The following is a 17,638-nucleotide window of genomic DNA, read 5'->3' on the forward strand; positions in this document are numbered from 1 at the left end:
GCAGCAGTGTGGTGGTGGTTAGTGGTGGGAGAGTGGCGTGTTCCAGAAGGAGGAGGGTGTCTAGGTAAGAGGGCGTGGCGCAGTTATGTCATTTCATGAGGAGACTCCATATACGTGAGCATTTTTTCCTTATCTCACTTCTTCATAGCAAGCAGAAACATGGTCCGTTTCCTTGGGGTTTATAGTCTTCGATAACAAGAAAACAAATGTAATTGATACATTACAGTTGAGGTCACTTTTAGTTTCCTTCAGCATTGCCTGAACTCTCTTCTGGGACCAGGAAAAACTGTTGGTCAGTTTTTTATGCTCCAACATTTGTTAAAACGTGGTATTTGTTTTCAGGAAAGCAAAACAACATCAAACTTTAGCAGTGTATTTTCAAAATTCTATGTAGTCCTTATTCATATTTCCTCCTTTATCACTAAAGCTTCTACAGTTAGTACCAAATCTGTGTCAACGACTGGGTCCCTCCAACGATCTCGAAGTGATATTGATGTGAATGCAGCAGCCAGTGCCAAATCCAAAGTCTCCTCATCTGCGGGCACGACGCCTTTCAGCTCTGCAGCAGCTTTGCCTCCAGGGTCATACGCATCCTTAGGTAACCACACCACTGTCACCCTTTCCCTCCTGCACTGCTCTGCGAGAGATGACTCTTACCTCTTAGCAAAATACAAAAACCCATGATTGAGGCAAGTCTCACTGTTGCAGGGCTACTGTTTAAATCTAAGTAGGTTTGTGCGCTTGCTGCTGATCAGCCAGCTACCCTTGTTGAGTGTCCCTTTCTTTGGTGCATCATCCGTTTTAGTGATGAGTAAGTACACAGTACATGCGTGCTCAGAGGGTGGGTGGCACTGAGCACATCCTTTCCTCAACTCTTCCTCCTCCTCCGTGGCAAGCCCAGCCACCTCCCATATTGTCAAAGCTAAGTTTTTTCCACCTCTGACTCTGGTGGGAGCAGAGCCAGCAGGTTCAGTGAGGAATTCACCAAAGGTAGTGTAGTTAGGTATTTCTCAATTTGAGAATATAACCAGAGCTGGCAGGGATCATTGGATTGGGTTGTGGGGAATGGCAGGAGGAATCTGAAGGAATGTGATGAGCTCATGAATCAGCATAATCCTGTCTGTGCAAACGAGTGTTGTCCTTCCATGTATCACTTTGGGAGGAGCATGCCTTCTGAGGATTGCCCAAAAATGTTTTTAAAAAATTACTTTCACAATTTTTACTATCTCACATAGTGACAAATCAGCTACTCATATTTTTTAGCAAATGCTTAACACGTACTATGTGTCAGGCTAATTGTTTGTTTCGTTTTGTTTTTGTAAGAGCCAATTCATCCAAAGCCAGAATCTAAGGATTTAGCTGGATTGGTTCTAGTTTAGATTTTACGGAAATGAACAAAATTTAAACTTCCTGAAATATTGAGGTGGAGTTACTCATGTAACTTTCAAACAAATTCCGGAGTCAGTTCTAAAACTAATGTTCAGAAAACGTTTCCAACGTTGGAGGTACAGTGAACAGATAGCATTCAGAGAAGATTTTAGGGTCTGCCATTTATTAGCTCTGTGACCTGGAGCAGGCCATGGAATCTGTAAGTCTATTTTCCATACCTGCAGATTACTTGTAATAATAGCCACCTAACTCATATATGAGGCAAAACAAAATTATATAAAGGTTCTTTATAAACTATTGTCCTGTAAGGTGGAAGACAGTGTGATTGTGATAGGAACATTATTAATTTGAAAGATATGTGTTCTGGAACATCTGCTCAGTCAGTCTTGTTTTTATGGAAATACCTCATACACACATGACAATTGAGAAGAAACAATGTCATTAAGAACTCTCTTTTTTAAATCGTTTTAACTATTCCAACATTATGTAGGAGTGTTGTCCATATGTAACCATTGAGAAAAGAAAGGAGAAGTAACAACTCTTCCCTCCTACGCTGAATTAGTTCTGTTAATTTTAGTTTAGTTTTTCAGTACTTACCTATGCTTTAGTATATTAGATCCACCTTTAGTATTTGTAATTAGTGTTTGTTTCATTGCTGGAAAAAGTGAGTAAAAATCAGCCATTAAAATACTCAGTGTTTTTGTTTTTCTGTCTGTATTTGGAGTGTTTGAATATGACTGGTATAGACTTCCCCCAGTGCTAGTGAAAGCCCTCACATCTTTTGGTATGATAATATGGAACTGACCCTTCAGAAGCACTGATGGTAAGTTTTCAGTCAAGTATTAACCTCTTCAAAGAACGAGACTGGAGTATTCAAATTCTCTGTTTCCTGAGAATTCTACCTCAATTTCCCTTATTTTGTCCCCAAACGAAAACACCAAAAAATTGAAATATAACACAATCCTAGTGAGAATTTGTTACAGTTGCTACTTAGGTTGACACATGACATCTTTGCAAAAGTGTAGCATTAAAGCTGATGATCCTTTTCCAAACTTCTAGAGTCCAGACACATGAGGGAAGACATGGAGTACATAGGCCTGGACTCAGGTACCATGCTCGACAGCTTTCGCTGCTGGACGTGTAGTTGGGATAGGCATTGCTAGAGCAAGCTTCTCTGAGCTTCTTACTTGACTCTGCCCTTTGGGTAACTCTTCAGTATTTTATCTTCTAGTTCCTCCTCTCTGCCCTGTTCTGCTGGTACTTTCTTCCAAGAAAAAGGAACTCTTAAGAGGATTAGAGTTGGCTAAAACAAAAAACAATCTTTCTTTCAACTGTGGCACTACCCTGGGTTGCCCTTCTATGTTTTATTTTCCAAAGGCAAAAAAACCATTATGCTATGTCAAGCTAATTTCAATACAAGGCACACTTACTTGCTTCAGACTCTGCTTTGCTGTTGAACTTGTTTCCCTTTTAATTTTGTTTTAAATTGTACTTTTGCTTTTTTAGTAGCTAATAACATTTGGCTTTTTAATTTTTTGAATGTTACTAACTGTTCCCTGTTATCCCTTCCCTTGTTTTTTAATTTGCTTAAAGATGGTACTACCACTAAAGCGGAGGGTAAGCGGTTTGTTTCTGTGATTGAGGTGTGTCTCACTTTCTCTGGTCCTCTGTTCTCACCGAGTGTTGCCCAGTACCCACTTGTCCTCACCAAGGTCCCTGCATGAGATGTTGCACGCTGTCCCTCCTCCTCTCTTTTCATTCTGTCTCCATTGGGTTTTTGCCCTACCTCTGCCTAAGTTCTCCTTCCCTTTCTTGTTCAGTCTTTGTTCTTGTGAATTTTAGCACTAAAGTATGCTGTGCGTGGTTTTTCATGCTGAGTCCACACTCTGGGGAGGAGCGTCGATGTCACACTGTGTGCTGCTGTCCTCATGGACTGCCTGTCTTGGGTTTTATTACTCCTGAAGCACTACCTTAGCTTTTGTTTCCTTTTCTTTCCTTTTGTGCTTTTGTGGGCCTCTCAGGATTTGCCTTTCCTGTTTTGAAAGTAAATTTCAATGTCAATTATTCAGACTAAAGGCTGGTAAACGTTTTCTAACAGGTAATTTAAAGAAATTAAAAAAAAAATTTTTTTTCTCTCCTCTAAAGGTACTACTGACTTACATGATGCTATTTTTTATTTGTCTCATGGACACACGCCCCATTCATTTATTTACTCTCATTCATCCCCTCATCAACCATGTATTAAATGCCTTCCATGTGCCGTGTTCTGTACTACACACCAAGGATATAACAATGCTGAAAGAAATAGGCATATCCAAATCCACTTTATTTTCTTTTTTATGCCATTCTCAAGAAGCTCTTCCTATTTTTGCATTACCTTTAGAATTTTAGACATAGTTGTTTTAGTCTCTGCAGGTTTTTGATAAGTGCATATAAGACTATTATTCCTTTGCTAGATAGAACGCGTGATAATGCTTTAAGTAATTGAAATTTAGAGGAACAGTCTCTGCCTAAATAGAGGCTTAGACCCACCAACCTTCAGGATAATTACTTAACAATTAGGAAGAGCTAGTTCATTTTCGTATATTATTTAGTCGCCCCAAAGGGCTAGCAGGCAAAGTTGGCTGGGTTTAGCTTGATGTGTGCAGCTCAGTTCCTTTAATCCATGTGTTACTTTCTAAGGACTCATAAAGGAAAGAGAGGAATGGATTTTTTTTTTATAAAGGTGAACATGGTCCCAAGATCAGTCTTTCTTAAATTTATCACATCGTGAGAATTACTTGGATGCTTACTAAAAAAATACTCTTAGCTCCTTCCCCCTGAAGATGCTGATTAAGTTTGGAAGGAACCAGAGAATCTGAATTTCTACTCAGCCTCATTGGTGGTTCTTAGGGTTGGACAAGTTTGTAAAACAAAAAATTTCCAGAATTAAAATAAAGACAAGAAACCTCTGTCCCGATGAGCACGTCATGTCTGACAGCAGAAGGCAGAGGCTGGTGTGATTGAAAAGCTGGTTGATAATTTTCTTCATTTCTTAAGCTGATATGGGCAAATTTATGTTTCTCCTCCCCAAAGAAACAATCCTGAATGTTTTCTCAGCCTTGCTGGGAGGGGAGTAGGAGAGTGGAAGAGAATAATGTAGATGAAATGGAAAGCAAAGACATTACATGGGAAATTATATGTTTTTCCAGAATGTCCTGATTTCCATGCCTATGTAACAGAATCGAAATCAGCCTGTTGTTCCACCCAGCCCTAGAAGTTTTTAACCTTTTTTTTTTTCCCCATCAGTTCCACAGTCCTGAGTAAGGTCAGAATTGCCGCCTCAGTTATTGCACAGGAGATTAACTCTCTGGTTTTCCTTCTGCTGGGAGAAATTGCTTTTCTAGAGAGCTCAGACTCCGACAATAGAGACCCTTGCTGGAGAAGCACAGAGAGTGTCAGTGTTTGTGTACTGGGGCTGCACAGGCTGTGCCAACACCTGGCTAGTCAAGGCCTAGAGGGACCCGTGAGTCTAAACACTTCTAGGTTGTCATTGTTCTGTTGGTTTCAGCAGTGAGACTGAGAGAGCCTGTTCTGGCCGGGCGCGGTGGCTCAAGCCTGTAATCCCAGCACTTTGGGAGGCCGAGATGGGCGGATCACGAGGTCAGGAGATCGAGACCATCCTGGCTAACACGGTGAAACCCCGTCTCTACTAAAAAAAAAAAAAAATTAGCTGGGCGAGGTGGCGGGCGCCTGTAGTCCCAGCTACTCGGGAGGCTGAGCCAGGAGAATGGCGGGAACCCGGGAGGCGGAGCTTGCAGTGAGCTGAGATCCGGCCACTGCACTCCAGCCCGGGCAACAGAGCGAGACTCTGTCTCAAAAAAAAAAAAAAAAAAGAAACGCCACAGTGGTTTTAAGGTAAAGTCTGCAGGAAATGTCACTTGGTGCCTTTTCAATATGAGTTTTCCATCTGCATTTTTGGAACCATTATGGGCCTTTTAAAAATTTATTAATAAGTCTCTTAAATATTTTATAATCTAGCTTATGAGACAAGATGATTTTAAAACAGTTGTATGCTCTAAATTAAAAACTTACAGGGTGGGTGTAGTGGCTCACCCCTGTAATCCCAGCAGTTTGGGAGGCCAAGCAGGTGGATCACCTGAGGTCAGGAGTTCGAGACCAGCTTGACCAACATGGTGAAACCCGGTCTCTACTAAGAATACAAAAATTAGCCAGATGTGGTGGCATGCGCCTCTAGTCCCAGCTACTCAAAAGGCTGAAACAGGCCAGGCACAGTGGCTCATGCCTGTAATCCCAGCACTTTGGGAGGCCGAGGCGGGTGGATCACAAGGTCAGGAGATCGAGACCATGCTGACTAACACGGTGAAACCCCGTCTCTACTAAAAATACAAAAAATAAGCCGGGCATGGTGGTGGGCGCCTGTAGTCCCAGCTACTCGGGAGGCTGAGGCAGGAGAATGACGTGAACCCCGGAGGCGGGCCTTGCAGTGAGACGGGATCGTGCCACTGCACTCCAGCCTGGGAGACAGAGCCAGACTCTGTCTCGAAACAAAAACAAAACAAAACAAAAGGCTGAAACAGGAGAATTGCTTGAACTCAGGAGGCAGAAGTTGCAGTGAGTGGAGATCATGCCACCGCATTCCAGCCTGGGCAATGGAGCAAGACTCCATCTCAAAAAAAAGAAAGAAATTTAGGCAGTACATTTGAGTTTATTGGCAATTTTATTACTATAGTAATTGAGAAAAATATATATTCCTTAGGAGCTATTCATTGTCTACATCAAGGAATCCTAACACTTACGGCTAATTAGAAAAATACTTTTTGTAAAGAACAAAAAACTCAACTTCTGGATGAAAGTTTATTTTTAGGTTATTGTCTTCAGTATATTATGTTCAGTAATTTTGGAGATTTTGATGAGGGAAACATAATGTCTTTTATGTTGCACATGAGGAAGTTTATGATTAGATTGTCATATGGTAAATGAATACATTCTCATACTTTTTTAAAAAGCTATCATGCTTAGGAAAAGCATTCATATTTTTCCCCAAATAAGTAACTTTAAATGAAAAGTTACAGTGCTTGGAATGGCCTGTGGGACTGACAACCATTGTTTGTTTTGGGTAATAATCATGTTTATTAAAATGTTGTCAAAAGCCATATCAACTTAACTTTCGGTGTTTTTAATTAAGATTACACAATAAAAACCATATAGCCTTGTCTTCAGGAAAAAAGAACTTAGATTTTAGTACAGTTTTACTGGGAAATAAAATGTAAAAAATTATCCAAGAACTGTAAATTTTAGGTAATTGGTCTTTTTATACAATGGGAAAAGTACGCATGTCTATATATTGAAGTAAAAGGGTGTTAAGCCTCTTTTAAATTTTTAAAATATGAAGGAATTTTTTTTTTTTTTAAGGCAGGGTCTCATCTGTCACGCAGGCTCTGGAGTGCAGTGGTGCTATCACAGTTCACTGCACCCTTGACCTGCCAGGCTCAAGTGATCCTCCTGCCTCAGCTCCCTAACCTGCCCATCAGAGGTGGGGAGCTGGGACTACAGGCATGCACCACCATACCTGCCTGGCTAATTTTTTAATTCTTTTGTACAGATGGGGTCTCCCTATGTTGCCTAGTCTGGTCTTAAACTCCTGGGCTCAAGTCATCCTCCTACCTCAACCTCCCAAAGTGCTGGGATTACAGGTGTAAGCCACGATGCCCGGCAGGAAATTATTCTTTTGGGGAGAATAGTCATAGGGAGCGAAATTTAGAAATGATCGAGTTCCTCGGTTTTGATTCTATGAAAGATGTCAGTGTATGAGTAAAGGCTGGTTTAATTATGCCCCCAAGCAGTGAAATGTAGAACAGATAGGTATGCCAACACGTCCCAGTGTGATGAGAACGGAGACTTACTTTGAAGACCTTTTAATTTTATAATCTGTAATCTGGGAATTTGCTGAAACATTTGAAACATGCAGGGAACAGAAAAACCCTAGTGACATGAGGCTATTTAGTGGTTTTTCATTTGCCTAACAAGGAAATAGGGAAACCAGGCCCACAAACTAGACTTGGTACACAGGCTGAATTTCTCCTGGTTTGGAGTCTTTTCTAGAAGGAATGGCAATGTGAGTGAAAAAGAATCCTTAGGAGCAGTATTTAAAAGTCATGAGATGAATGATCTTTCTTTATTCCTTGAAAGTTGAAGGCTTTGGGAGCCGCTGTGGCTCAGGCGGGTTGCCCTGGGACTCGAGGAGGCGAGGCTACACGTTCGAGGCCAACCTGGTCAACACTGATTAAAAAAAAAAGAAAAAGAAAGTCGAAGGCTTTGCGCTCCTCTTACAAGTCTTTGTTTTCCTCTGAGTCTGGCTTTGCTCTGGTTAGGTTTGTTTATTGTTGTGTATCTCGTTCATCCCTCCCTCCAGAATTCTTTTTGCCGTACAGTTCTTTACCTCTTTTTTTTTTTCTGTTACTTGTGCTGACTTTTTTTCTTCCTTCACATCTATCTGCTTGTCTCTGTTACTTAATAGATCATAATACAGAACTGAAGTATATTTTTACTGTTTGTTGCTTTATTTTTATTTATTTATCTGTATTTTGAGATAGGGTGTCACTCTGTCACCTAAGTTAGAGTACAATGTCATGATCATGGCTCACTGCAGCCTCGACTTCCCAGCCTCAAGTGATCCTCCCACCTCAGCCTTCCAAGTTGCTGGGACTACAGGTGTGCAACACCATGCCTTGCTAATTTTTTGTGTTTTTTTGTAGAGATAGGATTTCACCGTGTTGCCCAGGCTGGTCTCGAACTCCTGGAATCAAGTGACCCTCCCTCCTTGGCCTCCCAAAGTGCTGGAATTGCAGGCGTGAGCCACTGCGCCCAGCCTGCTTGTTTCATTTATTGAAACTTTTTTCCCCTAATTACCACAGAGCATTTTATATCATCTTTTAAAAACGTACCCAGGTACTCATAGTAATATTACCAAATCAATAGACTGAAAACAAAACAAAATGAAACAAAAGACACCTCTTCCTATAAAATAAATATATATCTGAGTTTTACACAACAGAGACCCTTTAAGCTGCATAGCTGTGTTCCCAAAAAAGTAAGGAAATGTTCAAAACCAAGAGGTTCACAGACTGGAGTGACAAGCTTGAAGTGATTTTTAAGGCTGTCCCCGAGGGCTCAGTTATTGATGTGAATAGCTAGACACACAGATCACAAGACCTTGAGTTGACCCAAGGTGAAGATTGAGAGTTGGCATTAAGCATTGACAAGGGGCTATATATCCATGACAAGATGGACAAGTGAGAAAAACAAAACAACACAAAAACTCCTCTTTATCTTCAAATTGATATGATGTCTGTCTTGACTTTGCCTTAGACAGAGGGGGGAAAAAAACCCCTAATCTTTTTTCATAATTTGTAACTAAGCTCTCTACTCACACAAGTTGTGGTTTTAAATTTACTTCACCTGTGGTCTTTGGAAGACTCCAAGCTAATGAACTAAAGTAGTTTGTGTTTATAGCCCCCAAGGGTGCTTGCCGGGAACAAACATTAAACTTCTGTAGCGGAAGCGGCTGTCAAATCTAATTCCTCGGGTTTCCTGCAGATGGAAATCAGCGAAGTAAGAGTTCATATGCTGAGTTATATCCATTATGAGTAAGAGACAGCAGAGAAAAAGAATAAAAACAGAATGTACCCTTAAGGACTTAAGGATCTGTTACAAAATGTAAAGTAAGTGTTTAAAAGAAATAAGAAACTTGTATTTTTTAAGGATATATACAACTTAGTAGCCAGAATAATCCTCCCAATTGAGAATATATTACTGTTCTAGAGTAAAAGCAGTGAATCCACACAGCTTCAAACTTAAGCGTGACAGGAGCCTTGGTGTGTCAGGGCTAATGCTGGCCGTCACCCTAAACTCCTTGGGCATTTGATGTGATGATTGTGCAGAACAGAAAGGACAGAAAGCCCAAGCCCACTTAAGACCTACATCGTCATTGGTGAACAAAAAGTTAACTCTACTAAACTGAAAAGAGCAACGGAGAAATTTGCCCATCTTAACTCTGGTACTGGTTAGAGGGGGAAAGTAATCTCCCTCGAGAATGCACAACCAAAATCTTGATGCAGGATTCTGGTCAGAATTTACATTACCTTTGTAGTCTGAAAAACCCAAATAGATAAATCATTTTAAGTTGACTGTAGATTACTTCTGTCCACAGGACACAAACAAAATCAGAGATCTTCTTTGGAGTAATTCAGCTTTAATCTAGATCTTAAAGAATTTCCATAAATTTCCAAGAAGAGTAATCATTTCATTGTCTTAACAGTTAAAGAAATAAAGTGAAATTTTAGAAAGGGAGTAAGAGGCTGTCAAGAATTACCAAGCAGATTTTGAAAAAGAACAAATGGAACTTCTAGAAATGAAAATATAATAAATTTTTAAAATAAAAAACTGGTCAGGCACAGTGACTCACACCTGTAATCTTAGGAATTTTGGAGGCTGAGGCAGGAGGATTGCTTGAGCCTGGGCAATATGGTGAGACCCCATGTCTACCAAAAAAATTTTTTTTACAGTTAACCAGGCATGGTGGTGCACACCTGTAGCCCCAGATACTTGTGAGGCTGGGGCAGGGGGATCCCTTGAGCACAGAAGGTTGAGGCTGTAGTGAGCCATGATCATAACTGCTGTACTACAGTCAGGACAACAGAGCAAGACTCTGTCTAAAAACCTGCATGGGTAAATTGAGCAGTAGAATCAGTGTAACTGAAGAGAGAACTCATGAATTAAGAAAGCTAGGAAGAAATTATCCAGACAGAGTTAGAAAATATGACAAAGTTGTTAAGTTACATGCAAGATAGTAAAGAAATTTAACATGTCTAATGGGAGTTTGAGAAGAAGAGGGAGAATGGGGCACAGACAATATTTGAAGAGATGATGGTTGGGAATTTTTCATAATTGGTGAAAGACACTGAAGCCAGGCACAGTGGCTCACGCCTGTATTCTCAGCACTTTGGGAGGCTGAGGTAGGGCTCTCCATGTTGCCCAGGCTGGTCTCAAACTCCTGGCCTCAAGTAATCCACCTGCCTCAGCCTCCCAAAGTGCTGTGCTTACAGGTGTGAGCCCCTGCAACCAGCAAAATTTCAGTTTTTGAAAATACTGATAAAGTAGGCAAACTTTTGAAAAATGACGAAATACAGAAAAGGTACAAATTAACTGTTAAGAATAATAAATTAGGCATAAATGTGGATCAGTAGAGTTTTAAAGGTAATAGGAAGCCAGGTACAATGGCTCATGCCTATAATCCCAGCACTTCGGGAAGCCAAGGTGAGAGGATTGCTTGAGGCCAGTTTGAGACCAGCCTGGGCAATATAGTGAGACCCCCGTCTCCACAGAAAATTCATTAATTAGTTTGTCGTGGTGACATGCACCTGTAGTCCCAGCTGCTCCCAGCTACTAGAAGGCTAAGGTGGGAGGACAGCTTGAACCTGGGAAGTGAGGCATCAGTGAGCTGTGATCACTAGCCTAGGCAGCAGAGCTAGACTCTGTCTCAAAGAAAACATAATAATAATTTTTAAAAATTAAGGTAATAAGATAAATTTATGACAGCTTTGTTAACAATTCAAAAACAAATTGCACAAATTTCAAGAAAACCCAAAACTGTTTCTTCAAAGAAATGAGCCATGTGAGTGGTTTTAAGACTGCTCATTAAACAATTTGAATCAGTAGTTAAATTCGTTGCCCTATTCCCGCCCTGCCAAAATAAACTTAATAAAAATGGAAAAGATACTCTAAATTCCTGCCATGCTCAGATGGTTCCACACGCAAGTATCAAACATTGGATAATTGCATTGTCAGTTTATCAGTGGAGATGCAAAAAAACATAATAAAAACAGGTAATTCCAAGCTTACGTAAACTCAGAGAAAAGGAAAAGAGGGAGTACTTCCCTCACTGGTTTTATGCAGCTAGTATGACCAGAGTACATACAAACATTGTGTATGTGAGTGTATATGTCATGACCATGTAGGTTCAGCCCAGGTTTAATTTTTCTTCTTTTCTTTTTGAGACAGAGTCTCACTTTGTTGCCTAGGCTGGAGTGCAGTGGCATGATTTTGGCTCACTGCAACCTTTGCCTCCCAGGTTCAAGCAATTCTCGTGCCTCAGCCTTCAAAGTAGCTGGCATTAGAGGCCCGCACCACCATGCCCGACTGATTTTTTGTATTTTTAGTACAGATGGGGTTTCGCCATGTTGGCCAGGCTGGTCTCAAACTCTTGTCCTCAAGGGATCTGCCCACCTCAGCCTCCCAAAGTGCTGGAATTACAGGCGTGAGCCGCTGCGCCTGGCCTAATACTTTAAAATTTATTAATGTAGTTCAAATTCAGGAGAAAAACCCTCTTATCTCAAAAGATCAAAACATCAAAAAATTCAAACGTTTGTGATAAAAATTCTTGGCAACTAGGCACAGGAATGAATTTTCTTTTTTTTCTTTTCTTTTTCAGACAGTTTTTTGCTCTTTTGCCCAGACTGGAGTACAGTTGCACAATCTCGGCTGACTGCAACCTCTGCCCCGGGTTCAAGAGATTCTCCTGCCTCAGCCTTCGGAGTAGTTGGGATTACAGGCGTGTGCCACCACACCTGGCTAATTTTTGCATTTTTAGTAGAAACGGGGTTTCTCCACATTGGCCAGGCAGGTCTCGCACTCCTGACCTCAGGTGATCCAGTCACCTCAGCCTCCCAAAGTGCTGGGATTACAGGCGTGAACCGCCGCACATGGCCACATTTTCTTAACCTGTTGACAGATATACTTTCTGTGAAATTTCAGAAATTCTTTTAAAAAATCTTGTTTGAGTCAACAGTGCTTACCCTCACTGCTTCTATTTTGCATTGTATTACATGACCAAGACACCACAATAAAGGCAAAGAAGTAAAAGTGAATTATTTCAGGGGAATAAGCTGATGAGTTATTTGTGGGTTTTATTCTATTTAGATAACCCCAAATCTGTATACAAATTAGTAGAATTAATAAAAGTTTAGCAGAATCCTAGTGTGTTAAGATCAAAATATAACGATTCCATTCTTACCTGCCAAGAACAGACAATATAATTTAATAAAATATAAAAATAAAGCAACTTTAAACAAGTCTATAAAAATTGAGTAAGAACTTTGAAAAAATGATCAAACTTTACCAAAAGACATTGAAAAAGTTAAACATAGAAGATACAATGAATGAGAAGACCAATGTTATAAAGCTTTTCCCCTTAACCCAGACTTTCACATAATGCCAGTCAGCATTTCAACAGGTATTATTGTGTCTGCACGTACATATGGAAGAGAGCAAAGGGCTTAGGAAAAGGTGAATTTACTTGTCCTGCCAATTAGCAGGATGTCCTTTAAAAAAAAGCTCATCACAGGCCAGGTGCAGTGGCTCCCGCCCATAATCCCAGAACTTTAGGAGGCCAGGGCGGGTGGATCACTTGAGGTCAGGAATTGAAGACCAGCCTAGCCAACATGGTCAGATCCTGTCTCTACTAAAAATACAAAAATTAGCCAGGTGTGGTGGTGTGTGCCTGTGATCCCAGCTACTGGGGAGGCTGAGGCAGGAGATTCGCTTGATCCCAGGAGGCAGAGGTTGCAGTAAGCCAAGATCACACACCACTGCACTCCAGCATGGGCAACAGAAAGAGACTCTGCCTCATATATTAATTAATTAGTTAATAAAAAGCTAATCACAGTATTGTGATGTCATGTAGGTATGAACACATTGACTAGAAGGCTGAGAAACCCAGACACACATAAGTGCTGCTTGATAAACAATGAAGGTGGCATTTTAATCAGTAAGAAAGCTGTTAAGTAAATTTATTTCAACATTCGTTAGTTATATGGAAAAAATAAAGTATATCCGCTCTTATCCATACGTACATAAGTGACTTTTCCAGTAAAATATTAGCGAAATAGTATGCTTTAGAAAAATATAGACCTTGTGTTATAATTTTAAAACTTTCTAAATATGTAAAACAAAACCACATAGTTATTGGTTGTGAAGACATGTATTTACAAAAAAAAAAAAAACAAAACAAGGGAATGCTGAACACTGCGTTTAGGTTCATGTTACCAAATGCTGGGGGAAAGTAGAATACAAGAGGGTTAGCAAAGAGAGTTTGTATTTTTTAAGCTAAATAAGTATACATGTCCATTTAAAAAGTCATTGTGACCTAAATATTTTATAATGAGTTTAAGAATTTAATTTCAGTTGGTTTTTCATGTTCACTTTGCCTTTGTGACTGCCTTGATTTAGCTCGGTGACTTAGGAAAGTCAAAGGTCATCACTCATAGCCTTGCCAGCCAGCCAGCCAGGCACAGGTATCTAGACCAGTAGTGTCACATTGGACAAATTGATTTATTTCCCTGTTTCTCGGTTTTCTCATCTGTAAAATGGGAGTAATTACTTTATGTGCTGTGAGGATTCTGAATTGACTCATATATAGTTGTTAGTAAATGGTATAGCTTTTCACTTCTGTATAGATTCTAGAGTTTGTGTATAAGTTTTTCCTTAAACTGTTATTAAAAGTCATTGATTCTTAACTACTTTTACTATTTTTTTAATGCCAGCTTTCTTTCATTGCTCTTTACCTTCCTTTCTTCAACCTTTTTCAAGCTTTAGGATTTGCTTTCTGCGTTACTTCTCTGTAAGCTTTTTTGCTTGCGGGGGTGGAATTGATTTTGAACAACATAAAAAGCCAGTGGGAGTTCAAGTTGGTTGTGGTTTTCCCATTGAATTATGACTGGAGAGGCATTTTGTGCTCTTTGGAAACCAAAAAGGCCAATTTTTTTTTTTTTTAAGTTTAATCGCTACTCATACTAGTCTGATCACTAATGATTTTGTGTTTCTGAATTCATTTTCAGTTTTATGTCTTCATGGTTCAATAATTGCTGTAATTTTTTCATAACTGCCTACAGCATTGAATTATCTTTGGGCCATCATTTCTCTTGGTACTCCTAATACTGATTCTTTTTAGCTGTATCTCTCTCTTTAGCTTTATCTTTTCTTTATCTTAGAAACTTACTGACATACATGCTTTAAAAATAGAAGTTTGATGCTACATATCAAAAACACGTTTATTCACTGGGGAGCTATCGCTTCTATGATGGCTGAGTTAAGAAGGTAGACTTTTTTGTTTTGGGTTTGTTTTTTGTTTTTTTTTTTTTGCATTACTCTTATTTTCTATAGTTTTTTTTTTTTTTTTTACAGTGACAGCTAATATTTTCTGTTTTTGGAAATTTGCCAGATTCGTAGACCATAGAAAAGAAAATTTAATCTGGAAAAAATTATGGGAAATGTCCTCAAATAGATATCACTTCCTTGTCTGAAGAGATAACATACTAAGATAGTTGGAACCTAAACAACTGCAGGTCCATGGCTCCATCTCAGGAGTTCCTGCTGTGTCCGTAGAACAGTTACGCGTGGATCATATGCACGTGTGTGTGCATTCTCACACAGGGGGACGTGGCAGACCTCATGTGGAGGATCTGCTCACACATGCCGTTGCTCCCCTGTAGTTGGCTGGTCAGTGCCTCTCTTCTGGGGCGTGGGTTCTTTTCTTGAGTAGGTGGCACTTACTGGAAATGTTGTGAAACCCTCTTTTTGCTATGTCCTCCAGGTCGGATCCGCACAAGACGGCAAAGCTCTGGGAGTGCCACCAACGTCGCCTCTACACCTGATAACCGGGGCCGCAGTCGCGCTAAAGTGGTTTCACAGTCCCAGCGTAAGAAACATATTTTATGCTCTTGCTTACCTCAGTTTTATTCAACAGCTCATTCTGCGGTTGAACATTTTACAATCTTTATATTGACTTCAGAGGGAAAAACACATTTTTTGTGGCTCTAAGATACTGTGAGTATTCTTACTGTTTGTTGGGTAAGCTTAAAAAATGAAACATTCCAGGCATACATTTGTCTCCTGTGCAGGTGATTTACATTTTCGTATTGTTAAACATTAAACATTAAAATGTAGTTTTTCTCCCTCCTTTGAAGCCTGTCAAATTGTAACTTAACCTGTTCTGTGACTCATTTTTGCATTGATAAGGAATCCTTCTGATGTAATTTTAGAACGGTACCTGGGCAGAAAACTATTAATGCTATGTTCTTTCCAGTGGTAAATAAGCAAATCCATTGAAAGCTCTCCCCCTTTAATTCTGTGCTCTAACATTTGCAGCCCACACCTCTCTTCCTGCCATGTGGGCTCTTGCTTTGCCTAGCTGCTTCCATGATTGCGTCTCTGTATATGTGAAGTCAGTTGGTTTGTTAGCCTTAGCCATGAAAGCAGCCACAGCTGGAATGAATTTATTCTGGCCACTCTTCAGATCCTCCCTTGGTGTCTCACTTTCCAGCCACACATAAACTTTAAGGGGCCCGCTTCCCCTGTGTGCATGTCGAGTAGAGCTGGGTAGCAGAGTGCTCCTGGGCAAGGTGAGCATGGGAAGGAAGTCTTCCTGTCCCCAGGAGCTGCATGTGGTCCCACAGCATAGCACTCACTAGCTGACATTTGTCTGCCTCCTTTGTGACCCAAGGAACTGTCTGTCTGTTGTAGAGAGTGCTCAGTCTGCACCAAACTTTAAGAGCTCTCTTAGTATAGAGAATGGCCTTGCTTAACACCTTCTGAATTTAAATTCTTTCCCTTTGATAACTGCAGTCCTCATGTTATATGATTTCTGCAAAGAAAGCAGATGATCACTTATAGTGCTGCCTTTGGTGAGGCTACAGAACCTTCCTGTGGCCTAGGTTGTATTGTGTAGTGTGATACACTACAAGCATGGGCGTCAGTGTCAGACAAAACTGGGTTTGCATCCTGGTTCCAGTGTGATGTTGGGTGAGTCTTTTAACCTTTGTGAGCCATTGTTGCATTGTCTGTAAATTGAGTGATAACAATTCCCACCCGCATGGGGTTTTCATGAGGATTTAATGAGCATTAGGAGCTTAGCATGTGATAGACAGTAAATGGACACAAGCTTTATAGTCATAATTGCTTCAGATCAGCAGACTCCCATCCTAGCTGAAGTTGAGCGTCCTTGATCCCTGTCTACTTCAGTAGGTTTAGGAAATAAGGCTAGGAATGGAGTTACATGATAAGGGATGCAGTTGAAGATGGCTTGAGTCCATTAAGACCAAGAATGCTCTCCTTACTGTAGAACTTAAACCGAGTTTTCATTCAGATCCAGGGTGCAAGTGTAGTCCGGAAGTGTCTATCTTGGGAACAACTTCTTGGCTCTGGTTATTCTGTTGAACCCTAGTGATGCCTGGAGACACAAAAGGTTATTTGACTCATACATATGGGTCAAATTTTACTGCAAAGGAATTGTTGACAAAAAGTGTTCAAATCTCAGAACCTAGGTCGATATAATGAAATTAAACCAAATAAAAAATGTCTAAGCGTGTAACTATGCAGTGTTACTTCCCTCTGTGGAGGCTGAGGGTTGAACAGTATTTTACGTGTTTCATTCTAATGCTGTTTATCAGCATTGGGGTCTTTGGGATTCCCTGCCCCAGCTAGGTCAATGCTGTAGTTTTCTCTCTTATATTGTAGGTTTTAGGAATGTGTGGGTTACCTTGGCAGGTGGTGAAGATTACACTTCCTTCTCTAATAGTGGTTAGGGTGATAATACAGCTTTAATTTTTCAGTCTTATAAAAATACTGTACCTAGCCTTGGGGCTCCCCTTTTAAAACTCCTTAGTTTTACTTCACTCACCAAATTATACTCAGGAAGAGTGACCACACTAGCCAGTGATCAAGCCTGTACTTTCAACTTATGCATGTAAATTAAAAGTTTAAACAATTATTTTAATAAGTGGTAAATATAAGCATATATATCACAAATGTAGATATACTAGTATTCATAGTCCTGATTTAATACTAAGTAGGCTTCATTAGTATTAGATTTAGGGCCCTTAATAATTGGCATATTTTAAATATTTGAGGTTTAGGGGAAGTCAGGACAGGTGAAACTAGTTAACAGCAGTTTCAGTTAGTTGATGTTTATTGAGCACTTACTATGTGGTAAGCACTTTTGAAGATGGTAGTGATACACAGATGAGTACGTTACAATCACTTCCCTCAGGTTGCTTAAAGCTAGAAAGCAGATATGAGCCTCGCACATTGTAGGTTTAAAAGTGTTTTATGAACAGATCTGAAATAAATGCTAATGTAGAATGACAAAGATAAACATAAGTACAAAAATAGGAGGAACAAGTCCTAGGAAATA

The 17,638-nt window shown here is 40.1% G+C and overlaps 1 protein-coding gene across 40 annotated transcripts in view; it reads left to right on the forward strand.

Annotated features, from left to right (window-relative positions):
- CLASP1 (cytoplasmic linker associated protein 1) overlaps window positions 1-17,638 on the forward strand; it is a 307,430-nt gene that overhangs the window by 200,896 nt on the left and 88,896 nt on the right. For 23 of the 40 annotated variants that reach the window (XM_021923495.2, XM_009185059.3, XM_021923484.2 and 20 more), the window contains 4 exons: window positions 428-598; window positions 2,449-2,496; window positions 2,983-3,006; window positions 15,041-15,145. In XM_021923495.2, coding sequence (XP_021779187.1) covers window positions 428-598; window positions 2,449-2,496; window positions 2,983-3,006; window positions 15,041-15,145 — 348 coding nt within the window. The remainder of the gene's footprint in view (window positions 1-427; window positions 599-2,448; window positions 2,497-2,982; window positions 3,007-15,040; window positions 15,146-17,638) is intronic. The other 17 variants (XM_021923494.2, XM_003909230.4, XM_009185070.3 and 14 more) reach the window with 3 other exon arrangements.

The sequence above is a fragment of the Papio anubis genome, chromosome 10 (genome assembly GCF_008728515.1).
Source record: "Papio anubis isolate 15944 chromosome 10, Panubis1.0, whole genome shotgun sequence".
In the NCBI taxonomy this organism is placed as follows: domain Eukaryota; kingdom Metazoa; phylum Chordata; class Mammalia; order Primates; family Cercopithecidae; genus Papio; species Papio anubis.